At 40.8% G+C, this 15208-nt stretch overlaps 2 protein-coding genes across 3 annotated transcripts; both read left to right on the forward strand.

Annotated features, from left to right (window-relative positions):
* Positions 1–1872: 1872 nt before the first annotated feature.
* RB195_010047 (uncharacterized protein) lies at positions 1873–6326 on the forward strand (the record flags this gene model as incomplete). The annotated part of the gene is made up of 4 exons (XM_064190868.1): positions 1873–1933; positions 3277–3358; positions 3720–3756; positions 6291–6326. The coding sequence occupies 4 exons, from the start codon at positions 1873–1875 to the stop codon at positions 6324–6326; spliced, it is 216 nt and encodes a 71-aa protein (XP_064048451.1).
* Positions 5624–14056, forward strand: RB195_010048 (uncharacterized protein; the record flags this gene model as incomplete). Of its 2 annotated transcripts, none has more annotated exons than XM_064190869.1 (12): positions 5624–5672; positions 6291–6478; positions 9208–9291; positions 9370–9525; positions 9605–9692; positions 9786–9881; positions 10043–10182; positions 10229–10378; positions 11048–11180; positions 13510–13568; positions 13634–13816; positions 13877–14056. In XM_064190869.1, 12 exons carry the CDS (start codon positions 5624–5626, stop codon positions 14054–14056), a joined length of 1506 nt encoding a protein of 501 aa, XP_064048452.1. The 2 variants fall into 2 exon arrangements, with proteins under 2 accessions (XP_064048452.1, XP_064048453.1); XM_064190870.1 differs by lacking the exon at positions 5624–5672 and having other exon boundaries at positions 6340–6385; positions 6468–6478.
* Between the last annotated feature and the right edge of the window lie 1152 nt (positions 14057–15208).

Consider the following 15208-nt stretch of genomic DNA (forward strand, 5'->3'; position numbering starts at 1 on the left):
CTTTTTCAGAGGCCTGAAAATGGCTCGAGGTCTTCGATACCATGCATATCCCATCAAACTCCTCCTCTCTCCTCGCCAACCCCCGATATTGTTCCAAGTACGCCAAGCAAGACCTCAAAAGGAAAACAACTGACCAGTTTCACCGACTAGCGGGGTTGGTAAGCCACAGCGTTTTTAAAGATTGTCACCAAGGCGAATGAGATCTACGCACTGTGCAGTATCCTTGAGTATTCGTGTCTGGATAAAGTTAAGGAACTGCATGTGGGGCAATCTTATAGCTCACAAAGTGTTACGAACGGCAAAAAGTCATTGATAATTGATAAGCACTCATTTTTGTCATTTTTGTTATTCATGAACGGATTCCTGACGGAAATCCAGAATGCTTCCAAAGCCTTCCTAGCAGATATTTCTTTCTCGTGCGTCAATATCGTACATTTTATTTCAAACTCATTTCCATGCTTATCATTTTTGTGGCGCCCTAACGGTGTCATCGAACTCCCTGGCCTTTTCCCAGCCAAATGTTCCTTGATACGCACGTTCAGCATCCTTCCAGTTTCTCCAATATAAATGGCGTTGCACGTTAGCTATTCTATTTGGTAAATAACTCCGATGCTCGTGCAATCACCGGCCTTACCGAATGAACAAATCACGCAACATTCTGACCTACATTGCCTATCGTAGAATCTATTGCGAACTAACTGTCGCTTAATGCTGTCGTTCGGGATGTTCACCAACACAACATCATCTTGCAGCTGTGCTCGCAAAAGAGTTCGGTGTATAGCAGCAGTTAAGGAGTCAGAGACAAAGGTGGGGGGGGGGGGGGCAATTGGCGCTTGAGAAAGAAATATCTGCTAGGAAGGCTTTGGAAGCATTCTGGATTTCCGTCAGGAATCCGTTCATGAATAACAAAAATGACAAAAATGAGTGCTTATCAATTATCAATGACTTCTTGCCGTTCGTAACACTTTGTGAGCTATAAGATTGCCCCACATGCAGTTCCTTAACGTTATCCAGACACGAATACTTAAGGATACTGCACAGTGCGTAGATCTCATCCGCCTTGGTGACAATCTTTAAAAACGCTGTGGTTTACCAACCCCGGTGAAACTGGTCAGTTGTTTTCCTTTTGAGGTCTTGCGTGGTGTACTTGGAACAATATCGGGGGTTGGCGAGGAGAGAGGAGGAGTTTGATGGGATATACATGGTATCAAAGACCTCGAGCCGTTTTCAGGCCTTTGAAAAAGACGAGTTTGTCGAAACGTCAGGCCAATAAAAAAGTTTCACCTAAACCTCGTTGGCATAACAAGAAAACATAAATACACTATCAAATGCCGAGGTTTCAAGAAGAGAAGACTTGGAGACTTCAAAACGGTCTAAGTTAAGAAGGTCCTTACTGGTGTCACTCGGACTGCAAAGCTGAACGAGGATTCCACAGCGTCGCTTCGAGAGAGGACGCATTTGCACCACAAGTCAGGTTGTTTTAACCCGCGTGCGGCTCACCTTCACTGGCAGATCAGGGGTTCAGAACGGTGTTTGTGTGTGCCAAGAAGGTTAAGATGAAGATAATCATTCTCCTTCCTCGCTTCAGTTCCCCTTCAGGCTAGGTTCTCTTCACAGCGCCTCTTGATTCAGGTGCAACAGATCCCAACTGCACTGGTTTGGATAAGAGGAGCCCCGCCCCCCAACTGGCAACTCGCCAGCACCACGCTCGCGGCTGCTTCTCGTCGTGGTGCCGATTCTCCCTCTCCCTCCCTCGAAGGAATTGCCTCTGAATCTGCATCTTGTTTTACAGTAGATATGTCTTTCGCCTGTTCCGAAGGGACGTGATTTGCGGTGTTATCGAATTTGTGTTGAGAAGGCGTCTTATCAGTGATGGTCATCGCTCACTCCGCCGTCTTCGCACGCAGTCGACCAGACCGTCCACTCCTCATTGGTTTGAAAGTTCTGTGGAGAAGTGCAAAGTTGACATCATTCTATTGCGTCATACTGACGCAACCCGTGCAAACGTGGGCGTGCTCCTAGCACACGCATGTCGTTTTCCTCACGTAGGAACGGTGACAACTTCCAGAATGACCTCTAGTTCATCATATCGCACTCAGCAAGACTCACGACTCGCTCTTACGCTACTAGCACTATATCTTTATTTCTCATTCTTTTCCTAGCAGAAACTCTACATTCTTCATTTCATTGATGTGATTTACTTCACACGAAGAAAAGCTTGTGTTTCACAGACCACAGTTCTTTTGATCCTCATTTCTTACTTATGAGCAGTATTTCATAACTAAGGTAGACATTATGCTATAAACAACTGTCCCTTTGATTATTTTCCATATTTGACGTATATTTCCATTAGTGAAATTATTCCTTATCATACGTGCAGTTTTCTGTGCAACTGGCGATATTTCTTTTTTCTTATGTTGTTCAACGGGTAGTAAGCGCAACCAGTTTTCGCTCCACAGCTCAAAAAATGACCAAAGAAGATTTGGAGTTTTGCTGTTGATCTTCCGCCAAATATCACAATTCCCCTTTTTCTTTTCTTATCCTCCTTATCATACCTTCATTTCGTAGCCGCTATCAATGAACATCTTTCATCAAAACAAATGGTTTTGTATATTATGCTTTCTTTCAACTCTCTGTCAACGAAAGAGAAATCAAAATCATTGAAACACTGCTACGTGAAAAGATATAATGTCATCGACATCGTGCTTGGACTATGCTTTCTCTCTTGCCCTTGGACTCCTATCTATACTTTTGATAGCTTCCGATTTTTAGCGTTTATACGCTTAGAATCCAATAACGAGGGATTTATCAGCGATGAACTCGCAGATGTTGACTCTCTGATGGTGATACAAAATTTAGATGATTTGCTGGGTAATATCGTCGTTTTCGAAAAGCTCTGAATTCTGATATAGGGTAATTTGTTAATCCTATATTTATGGGAATAACCTTGTATTTTAGCTCAATACAAATGAACTAACGTTTATTGAACAATTCGGCTGTGAACTTACAAATATCTAGAGTGTGTAGTCCAAATGTCCCTTCAAAAATCTTTGTTATGTTATCTTACGCGGTAGTTCAGTGGTATTGGTTTTCTGTGGCAATCCAGACTATCTCCCTGACGAAGTTTATGTGTTATTTTGTTAATACTAGGTGTGTTATCACTGCGATGGAGAAAGTTCCAGTTGCTAGCTCCCGAACAGAAAAAAAAAACTTATGATCGTGGTTTTTTATCAAGGAGACAGAGTGGATGAGCATGGACAATCAATAATATAATAGATTCGTTCGCTTCCTCTTCCACACATCAACGTGCTGAGCTCGCAAGCGCTTCACACTTATATGGATGCTCTGCTAAGTATATGTCAGTTGTCATTGAATTTCGCTTTTTCAAGTCATCTTATTTATTCGTACCTGTCGTGCCGCCGTTTTGACAATTCTCAAATTTTAAATGTGTTCTGAGAGTAGGTAAAAGCGTCACTTAATTTGAATTTGAATAATACTAATTGGTTAGCGTTTTTCGAAATTTCATATGATTTTTCAAAATGAGAAAACAACGCTAAACAGATTCTGCCAGTATTTCGTGATGAGATCCCCTGCCTTTCTCTAACTGTTTGTTAACATTGTACGTACCTTGATTCCACATTAGCTGCTATTCTTTCTTTATTGTGCTTCAGAATTCGTACTCTTACGACATTGACTAAGATTATGTCTCAGCATTTCAGGGTGTCCGAGGAGCCATGGAGCTCACTGCTAAAACACGTGAGTTTATTGCTGATTTAGTCTGGTTTTGTTTGCCAGTGATTTTAGGCGCTTCTCATTTTTAGTTTGAATGCGTGGGAGATGAGCAGATGTGTATTTTCCACTTAAAGGCATCACTCCACGAATCTGAGGTGGTGCGGATTTCAGGTGGAGTATTCGTATACGGGATGGGAGACTACGGAGAGGAGGGTGATTCCGTCCATTTCTTCCCAATTGCCGTAAAAAAACGGCCCGGAAGATGCGGCGCCGCACAGGGCTGGCGCGCTCCAATCGAACCCCTTGTAGAAAATATTGCGCCAAAACGCCTGAACCCGTATCTTCCTGGCTGTTTTTTACGGCAATTAGGAAGAAATGGACGGAATCACCCTCCTCTTCGTCTCCCATCCCGTATAAGAATACTCCACCTGAAATCTGCACCACCTCAGATTCGTGAGGTGATGCCTTTAATTCTTACTTTTAGTTGTTTCTGTTGTTTCAGCTGTGTTAGTTTAATTTGTGATCGCAGATGTGTTCCAAAAACCTTCGGATGCTTTAATGAGTCATTGCAGTCATAAATAGCTTGGTATGCTATGCACGACTCGCTTGCATTTTGCAGAAGGGAGATCGAGTTTCCCACTTGTGGCGCAATCTGACGCAGATTCTAGTTGTCCCAGTAGCGGTAGCAACGTGTCCCTGCCACTTGGGATTTGCAATATTGGTTACGGTCAGATTCTCTGAATCATCTTTGAGGGTGGAAATTCAGATCATGTGGCTTGAATTGAAACGTTTCATTCGTATGTGTTGGCTTGAGGAGTAAGTCGGGATCTTTTTTTTTTTCAAAGCGAAAAATACACATAGAAACAAGAACTATTATTAAGGTGATATGTACATCATTCAATAGAGAATTTCTCATTCCACAAACGAGTCCTGTTCAGATTTTTTTAGAGTAGTTGATGTAGTTTGAGAGGGGGACCTTGTGGCGTCCTTATTTCTCGAAGCAAATACTTGAATCAATCGAAGCCCTAATAGCCAAACATTAGTCTTAGAGGGCCTGTGACATGTAAACTAAAGTTACCGAGAGAAAAAAGTAAGTTAGAACGTCGGGAAATAAGAGCAGCACTGAATGACCCTCAACTACATTTTCCCATCATCGACTCAGGAAAAAATGAAAATTTAAGAAGTACGAGTGAAATCTGGAAAAACACGAGAAAAAGAAGAAACATTTTAAAAACAATAAGAAGCGTGGAAAAACTGCTCATTCCGTTTCCGAAAAAAAGCAAGAATAACCCGCGATAGCTGGATGATCGATGTATGGTCAGTTTTCGAGATCAAAAGTTCCATTTTTCAAGTACGGTAACAAACGGCGAGAGGTATCCCCCATTTTGTTCACTTGACTCTTCAATGTTCAAAAAAAAATCAACGAAATTAAAAAACCAGGATTGTGTCGTAGATTAAGGAATTCTTCTTCATGTCATATACAGCATTTTGGAAATGCTTCTTACTTGTTTATGTATTTCTCGTTTTGAAGAAAAAACTTTCACGACTTATTCCTCAGTCCAATACAATGATATGGTATTATAGTAGTCAGTGACGAATGTGTTTGATCGCGTGAAACCGACGCGTCGTTCAAGCAGGCAAAGAGCGAGTGCTGGGTCAGCGGTCAGCCCTCATCCTGTGAAACAAGTTCGGAGCCGAGTTGGCCAATGTTATTATGACTTCGCGTATTATTGAAACAACTTGTATTCTAGTTACTGGCTTACATTATTTTATGTCTTTGACTAGTTTTTACTTGAGCTTTTTTATTGTGAATACGAAACAAACAAAATAAAAGTAAGAGATAAGGGGCAGTATAGTATAATTCTGGTGTGATTATCACTTCTAAGCGTCTATGCAGTTGGAAGTTCTAGCTGTGGTAGAACTGCACGCTTTCGTACTTGGTATGTCCGTTCAAACTGTCTTTGTTGCAGTAGCATTAACACATTCGTAAAAGAAAGCGTCAAGTCATTTGTAAAGTTTTCTATGAGATGTAAGCTTTTGACTTTCATTTCCCGTGATTTCTCCTAAATTCGTCTACTCCACTCATTTTTTGACCGGAACTTCCTTGTCGTCGTCTAACAATACACTCTTAGAGAACGCCCATCTGTTTTTTCCTATTGGGCAACAGTCCATATTCATCGATGCGTAAAATGTATTAAAAGTATAGCTGTGCTGCGACGGATTGACGCGACGCTTTTTCGGTGAAGGATGCACTAAACTCGCTATACAGTATGCGAAGAACTCTTCGAATCTCTTTTAATCCTGCTTTTTTTAAAACTTTTCTCATTATTTTTCGTACAATAATATATGAATAGGATAGGTATTCTTTGCAAAATCCTTTTCAATTAGTTTCTTCGTACGAGTGCACATTCGATGGCCCGAAACCATAACCATATCGAAAAAATTCTTATTTGGATTTATTGGTTCAAAGTTGTGCCTATTTTTTTTTGCGTCACACTTCATGTGGACTATTCTGTATATGTGCGATGTTTTCTATTTACCAAGAGCACTTGTTTCAGCATTGGTGCCCTCCACACGGTTTGCCCTGGCATTGATATGCTTCTTTGGATGCTTCGTCACCTATTCGCTTCGCACCAATATGAGCTTTGCCATTGTATGTATGGTCATCGAGAATAAGACAACAGAACTGGAGCCCGGCGCCGTGAACAAATGTGGGAAAGAAATTGTTGTTTCAGATGCAAATGAAGTGAGTTGCTTGCTCTTTTTTCTCTGCTGGGATTTACATTAACACCTACATGTTGTGTGCTATGTGTCTGTAGCTCATTCCTGCGAGTGTTTGAATCCTCCCAAGGACAGGTGTCATCATGCGGTTGAGGAGTTATTTGTACAAGCAATCTCGAAACCAGTTTTGATTTAAATTTTCTCGAGTTCCAAAAAATAATATCATGTGCAGAGGCCCTCGAAATTTGCTGTTTTTAACCTGTTTGTATGTATCATTCGTAGAGGTCACATTAAAACTACTCCAATCGAGGAATTGGTGCTAAAAATAATCAGAAATAATCTTACTGAACATCAGAAGTTTTGATATAGAGGAAATCGCCCATTTTTTCTCTCAGTGGAAACTTATAGAGTCGAAGAATTATTGTTTTCATGCGGAACTACTGCTTTTAACTTTGTTCGAGATTACCACCATGAAAACTGCATAACAAATAAAAGTCCAAAGAACAGATAAATGGTATAGCATACAAGATCCCTACTGAATTCATGAGTGCGTTCCGTTAGGTAAAGTGCGCAAACAAGTTCAGAAAGCGAGTATCTCAAGGGGATTTTAATGCTTCAATCTTCTAATCGTTTGGCTCCCTCTTCCTAGCACTTCTCAGTTAGAAAAAAAAATTTAATTTTGTACACAGTGAGCGTAAAACGTATTCTAACGCGTTGATGCGACGAATAATTGGTGAAGGTGTGCACTGAGCTCTCTCTACAGTTTTTGGAAAACTCCCAGACCTTTTTTGTTGTTCCTTTTTTATTGTTTTTTGTGTATATTGTAAGAACAGGGTTGCATAGACTTAGTAGTGCCCTTTTACATTTATTTTGTCGTTTGTTTTGGTGTTAGGGCGCCTCTAAGAACTTGATTTGTGGGATTTGATTTCTGTCCATTTTTATATAACTGTGTATGGCTAACATTTTCCAAGACAAATTCTGGGTTTTTAGTATGACTCCGATCACTGCAAATGTTAATCAGGTACAATTTCACAAAAGGAACGGAAATTTGAATTTCTACAAAGTAAATACTTAAAGACGTTCTAACAGCAGAACAAACTATGAAACTAGTGAAACAAAACTGAGTGAAAGTTCTAGTAAACTAGAACTTCAATAATACTTGTTGGAAGCAATCTCTGCATTACAAAATGACAGCATTTGTATAGGAAGACATGTGTTTCATGCACGTAATTTCATGTTCAAAATGTATAGTAGAGTCAAAACGACATGGAGCACGGTGCAGTTCCGTCGACGATTGTGCTGGAAGCGGCGCGGTGGCGATAGCTTCGAGGTGGGACCAACGCGAACTACAGCAACGAACGGTGGTAGGACACGTCCTCACTCGATCCTTCCGATTGTTGCGCTTCATTGCATCGCTTCGAGCGCAACCGATTACGCAGTTGCACAGTGCTTAATGTTGTTTTTGACACGTCTATAGTTATCTGTACTTATGACAATGGTTGAATAATATTTCTAATAATAATAATATTTCTAACATATTGGGTTGAGGAATAATTCGTGACTGTTTTTTCTTCAAACGTAGAAGTGCACGAAATGAAAAGTGTTGACAAAATGTTACATATCTTCCGATTGACAATTTTCTGCTTGAATGTGTTCGTGTTTCAATTTGCTCGACTCTTCTTAACTTAAATCATTAATGTTGTGCGTAAAATGTGCAAAACAGTATTTTTGAATCCATTTGTTCTCTACATTCAATGGAAACTACAAGACCTGAAGTTGACATTGGTGCTGTGCATGTAGATGTAGAAAAATTGAAAATTCGCGCTTCAAAAATAGGAATTTTGGCCTCAAAGACGGATCAGAAATTGACAATTGGTTGACTATGTCGTGCGGTAGTGGGTTGAAAAAATACCCTTTCTTTTCAGTTTTTGAAAGAAAAAATGCTGCAATTTAATCAATATCCTCTAAGCTGTTCATTCTCTCATCGTCTCTGACATCTACCAATCAATATTTTCCAGTGTCTGATGGTGTTTGTTTATCATTCTTTTTCTCATTCCTTATTTTCCTTTTTGAATTTTTCAAAGCCCATTGGATACCTCCCATAAAGGACAAAGGAATACGCACTGCATTGATCAGCCCTTTCAAGATGCACCTACACATTCGACTTCAATTCGGTATCGTTTTAGGTCTATTAGGGCATGTTCAGGATATACAATGAGCCGTGCGATGTATTTAGCCGGCGTTTTCATCCTTCCAAAAAAGTACGGCACCAGTTAGTCACCTCCATGGATATGAAGTGCTTTGTTGACTCTGATTCTTTATTCTTTACCAAAATATTATGACATGATTGTGGAATGGTTTCGAACCATCGGCTGTGCAGCCGAACTTCTTGCTTGGGCTAAATAAAAAGGAAAGGATAAAAAAGAATCGAAATTTTAGTACCCTGTACATCGAGGAATTCTTCATCAAAATATTATGACATTTGGTTAACACTCTTCATTTTTCTGCGTTTTCCAGTTTTAGAAAAACGGCCGCGAATCATTTCTTAAAACAATAATTTACTATAACTACCTCACATCGTTTCGCTATTGTTATGAGCGTGTTGTGGTGCTCAGCTCAGCAATTCGTGCTTTTCTGTTCTCGACATTTCAATGCGCCTGTGCTTTTTATACTGAAAGTCTGCGTAGATATCTGGAGCGTCTGTAGTGCGATTCAATAACAATGGATAGGTCTAAACACCAGAAAGTTTTGTAGATTGTGACTGGTGAGTTTGAATGGAGCAAATCGATCCAAGGACAGATTCTCGGGGCGTTCTTTTGGGGATATCTTGGAAGCCAGGTGAAGTCAACACGATTTTCTACACATTTCCATTTTCCGTTCCTATATTATTCACTTTGAACTCATTTCGATGTTTAGGTACTTGGCGGCTATTTGGCTTCTCGGTTTGGTGGAAAACGTGTGATCCTTACATGCATACTCGGGTCTTCAATTCTTACTCTAGCAAGTCCAGTAGCCGCTCGCACTAATGCCTACTTCCTGGCCGGCCTTCGTGTTGCCATAGGTTTCCTGCAGGTCTTTCTTGTTCTTTTTTTTTACTTCGTATGTCATTCTTCTAGGGTGTTCATGAGAATGGCGAGATGTCGTTTTATAGGGTGCTACCTTTCCTGCAATGCATACCATGTGGTCGGTGTGGGGTCCTCCGCTTGAACTGTCTGTTTTAACAGGTGTCACATATGCAGGTTTGTAGATCAGTCTTAATGGGTTCAGGTAGAAATAGCTTTATGGCTCTGGTAGCGATTTATCACAGTGGTTTTCTTCATCAGCTTTTTTAGGAGCGCAAATTGGAAACGTTTTCGTGCTTCCGCTTTCTGGGTTCCTTTGTCAATACGGTTTTGACGGTGGATGGCCTAGTATTTTTTATATCCTTGGTGAGACGTTTGCAAGACATTTTCTCCTACTGCAGCCCAGTATTGTACTTGCCACACGCCACCAACTTCAAACACCGATTTTTTCGTTTCCTTAAAGTATCTTTTCTTTGTCTTATGCGATTGTTAGCGTTTTCTCTCTAGAATCTTTACTGTCTGTTTAGGTATTATCGGACTTCTTTGGTGCATCATATGGATATATATGGTATCTGATAGGCCCAGCAACCATCCGCGAATTTCTGAAGCTGAAAAACAATACATTACCAAAGCTGTTGAGGAGAACATGGGGAAACATACCGGAAAAGTGAGTACTTGTCGAGCATCCCTTCCGTATATATCAAAGCGTTCAGCCTCCTGCCACGCCATGGGGTAGCATTTTGACGTCAAGAGCTGTGTGGGCTTGCTGGTTTGGCCATTTTGCTGGAGATTGGGGAGCTTACACTATGTTAGTGTCGCTTCCATCTTTTTTAAAGGATGTGTTGGGATTGGATTTGTCATCGGTGGGCTCATTGTTTTGTCAAAGCTTTTCTCTCGTTAAAGGCATCACACCACGAATCTGGTGTGGTACGGATTTCCGGGGGAGCATTCGTATACGGGATCGTAGATTATTGAGAGAAGGGTGATTCCGTCCACTTCTTCCTAATTGCCGTAAAAAAACGCTTCGAGCGTCCCGGCGCAATATTTTCTATGAGGAGTTCGATTGGGGCGCGCCAGCCTTGTGCACGCGCCGCATCTTCCGGGTCGTTTTTTACGGCAATTAGGAAGAAATGGACGGAATCACCCCATTCTCCATAATCTGCTATCCCATATACGAATACTACACCTGAAATCTTTACCACCTCAGATTTGTATGGTGATGTCTTTAATGTTGCACACTATTAGCAACAGTTGGAGTTAGCCAACTTACTGATTATAGCGTCGTATTTTCTTACTCTCTTTAGGATGTTTGTTTTTGGCATTAATTTAGTCTTTCATGTCTTGAAATTGAAACCATTGAGCGTTGCATTGCGTATACACAGTTGCTTTTGTACCTCTCTTTCTCAAATGTGCTCATCAACTTCTCTGCGGCGGTAGGTGTCCTGCAATGTTTTCCCTACACATGTTCACACAACCGTGATGCAAACGTTTTCAGATACTTTCTTTTTTCACATAATCTATTCCTTTTTCAGCTTGGAATTCTATCAGCAATCCCTTATATTGCCTATTTTGTTGTGATCAATATTGGTGGAGTTCTTGCCGATTTTATACGCAGCAGGAAGATTCTCGGTACACTCAACACTAGGCGCGCAGCTATGCTCGTAGGTAAGACGGAATATTTTTGAAAACTTCGTGCTTGTAATGCAATTACGTCATAATGCGTAATTTATTACTTGCAATATATATCGGCTGCTCTCGGATTCTCAACAACTTAAATAAAGTTATTTACTGGATCTTACCAACACAAACGGCATGTGTGTTGTTTTTGTACTGCATCAAACGAAATTACATACTTGGATCCTGTTGCTTCATAGGGATTCCACAGATACCCGATGCCGAACTTAGTCGAGATCCAAACTTTGGGAAGGTTTAATTCCGCATTATTTACCTGTTAATCTTCCGATGTTCGTACATTATTGTGTACTTTCTATCGAACGATGATCAATCCCGAAAGCCAGTTGATATTTGGCGCAGTCATTGGGCGTTATGCACATTTTTCAACTTAATAGCTGCGTAAGGAAGTTGAACGCGATCGTTGATGGACATCGGTAAAAAGGCTACGTCTTATGTACAATATGCGAGCTATGACAACTGCGCCTAACTGATGACGTATCCTCTTTAATATCTGGGGTGTTCAAGTGTAATACACCTTGCCTCTGTGTTTCCTTGAAATCACTTTGATTAGAATAGTATGCTCACACTGCTGAATATGCGTATATACTAGCGAGGTGGGACGGAACACCTTGTACTCATTCGCCAGTGGCTTTTATGGTTTCGTGCGAACTCTGTCCTTTCCTCTCTGAGCTCGCTCTCGTCTTTTATGTTACGTTAAAATTTACGTCCTTTCATTTTGTATCACGCACCATTTGTATGTGGTTTTATTTATGTACTTTTTGTATTACAGGACTCAGCAAATGCTATCAAATGAACTATTTGTGACATTGAGTGGCCTCTGTCTGATGGAAGGGTCCCCACATCTTCATCCTCGAACAATCCATTTCGTTAGAACAGAAAAGAGAAAGAACAATCATTCAATTCCATTGTAAAAAAAAAAACAGCCATTTTTATATTAAAAAAAACTGAAAAGTCTGTAGATTGTATAATGAGCAAACTCATCAATTTCGACGCCGATGGTGCCGGCCGTTCGCACTTCGTCCACAGTACACGAAGAGACCTATAAAGCATTTCTTCGAAGAATATTAATTGAGTAACACTAGTAGATCACCGATCTTTATCATGAGAATATCCTCTAATCCGGGAAGTTTGGCATTAAATTTACCGTGTTCACTGCTTAGCATTCGCTACTTCTCAGAGTCTGATGACACTAACACTGAAACTTCCACCTTCAATGTTGCTCTCTGAGTATAAAATAAAGATCAGTTGGTGTGCAGTTAAACACCAGCTCTTATTTAAAGTTCATCAGTAACGGTAGAATACCTTTGCCTAATGCCTTACTATTCCGTTTATTAATTTGTTTTCCTGCTCCTCAGTGTCCTTGATCCTTCGTTGCACAAACTTCTTGTCAAACAAACCCATTACAAACATTGTTGTTTAAAGGGGGGCAAAGGGAAAACAGGGATCCAGCATAATACACCAGATGTCATGCAAGGAATGGGGTGGATAATGGAAGAGAAAGACTACATGTACTCGCGTAGGGTTCCTAGTGCCAAAAACCGATTGATCGTTTACGTACCACACGGTGGTAACCGTGTTCAAAACAAGCATTAAACATATTTTGACACTGCGACCGTAATCCTGCCGCTAAGGTCTTAAAGACGTTCGCCTGGACAAATTATAGCTGATTTCAACCTTTCAGGCTCTGAAGAAAGCTGACCCTTTGCAAAGCCAGCCCAATAAGGACTGTTTCACCACTGTGTTGGCTATAGACAAAAAACCATGCCAACCAGTTCATGACGAGGTTCAGTGGTAGTAGGACATACGACTTCCTGAAGTGCTCAGAAAAACTTTAGCGGCTGAGCAGCAAACCAGGAATGCAATACCCTCATCCACTTTTTTGTCTTTGTTGAATCAACGGTCTCGACCATACATATCAGTTCAAGTTTTTACTGGTGTGTATTGAGATTTAATCCAGTACCCACCGTACGGCGTTGTGAATTTTGCTCCGGCAGTGAGAATTAACCCACTCCATCCCGTTCTAGTAATAGTTTATTTTAACTTCTGAGACCCATCATATTGCTGTTTGTCCTATGCATTATTTAACTTTTTGGTGTAAAATCGATAGTTTGAAAATCATTTCCACCGGCGCTTTCTGTATAAAATGTCAGAACAGCATTAGCGACATCTAGAGTTGTATCAATCTAGCTCACGAACTCTTGGCGCAACTTTAGCATGTTAAGCTCAGTTGTGTTTGTAGAAGGAAGTAGACGTATGAGCGATGCTTATTTCTTGTTACACAAGTTACTCACTTTTGTAGCTTTGCTCGGACAAGCCGTTTTCCTCGTACTTTCTGGCTACTGTGGATGCGGGCAGGAGGTAAGTTCTATAGTCGATTATAGCGATTGAGAGGCATTTGACCCATTAGTTACCGATAATTGTAGGCTTTGGTCATCGTATTCATCACAGCAGGGATGGCTATCTCAGGTCTGCAGTACTCAGGATTTGTGGTGAATTATCTTGACATTGCACCTCCCTTCTCCGGTACCATCATGGGTATGGGAAACACGATATCTTGCTTGGCTGGAATTGTGTCGCCCATGGTGACGTCTGCGCTCACCCCAAATGTAAGTGAGACAAATGACTCAGCTCATCTCTTGGTGATTGCTTTATGCTTGTTTCTTCAGGGGACTCAAGAAGAATGGCATAACGTTTTATGGCTGACTGCTGCTATATTAGCTGCCGGGTCTCTAATTTTCGCACTTTTTGCAAGCGGAAGTGTCCAAGATTGGGCTAAACATAAGGGAGGTGACGCTCCGGAGGAACTACCCCTCAAAGAAGCTGAAGTTGAAAAGGAAGCGCACTGAAATTTTCTTTTTTTATTAGGTTGCCGTATTCCGTGTGGATTAGATCCACTTTTTTGAGAGACAACAACAACCCTTGTGTGGAAGAACAAGGATTTTTACGAAGCTGAGTTCCTACGTATTAGAGTAGCCTTCAAAAGTAGTTATGATTCCTAGTGGGTTTTTTTCTTTTGCAGCACATCATTAGATGTCACTCGACTGCTCCTTAATTCACTCTTCAAGTCTTTATTGTTGGTTACTCACTATGATTCTTCAATATATTCGTTATTATTACTTTGTTGCTAAGTCAAACTCAAATGTTCTTTCTTTGACTCACAACGTACTAGTTACCATATCTGTCTCGTGCCAAGGGTAAAACGGTCCTTTTAGAATTTATGTTTGTCATACTCCAAAATACACTTCTTTTTTTTTCGTTATTTACTGCTTGTTCATGTTAAGGATATTGCATACATTGAACTGATTGAGCTTTTTGCCATGTCGGCCACTTCTTCGTGCAGATAAAGTTTTCCACATTGTTCTTCTTTTTGTGAGACCTCTTTTTAATCTTTTTTATGGTGATGATGTTTTTTTAGTGGAAAAATCTGTGTTCTGGTGATTGAAGGGCACTTAACACTGCTCTAATCAAACTGTACTTTAGAGCACTAAAATCGTTCTCAGAGCGCAAAACCGTTTTTAATTGTCAACTGACTTTCTCATTTGAAAAGGCAATGGTTCATCAATCAGCAGGTTAGAAATGAATTGCTAAGGCAGTCGATGTTTTAAAACCTAGGATTAGTCTTCCGGGATAAATGCATGTAGGCCAGACCATACAAGAAGGAAGGCAGAGGTGGAACTACTATGCTTTAACTTTACCGAACTCTCCAAACAGGTACACCGAAAGTGAATAGCTATGTTGTATCATAAAACTTCCAAGAATAACGAAATGTGTTTTGTCTGGTCAAAACGACATGCAGCACGGTGCAATTGCGTAGGCAGCTCGAAGCGCAGTGGAGATGGCGGTTGGAATCGAGTTGGGCTATCGCGAACTGCAGTAATGAATGGTGCTAGAAGAAATCACTCGATCCTAACCGCTACGCTCCATCGCACGGCTTCGAGCGCTACCGTTCACGCAACTGTACCGTGCTTCATGAGAGTGAGAGAGAGAGCCCAAAATAA

The sequence above is a fragment of the Necator americanus genome, chromosome III (assembly GCF_031761385.1).
Source record: "Necator americanus strain Aroian chromosome III, whole genome shotgun sequence".
NCBI classification, from domain to species: Eukaryota; Metazoa; Nematoda; class Chromadorea; order Rhabditida; family Ancylostomatidae; genus Necator; species Necator americanus.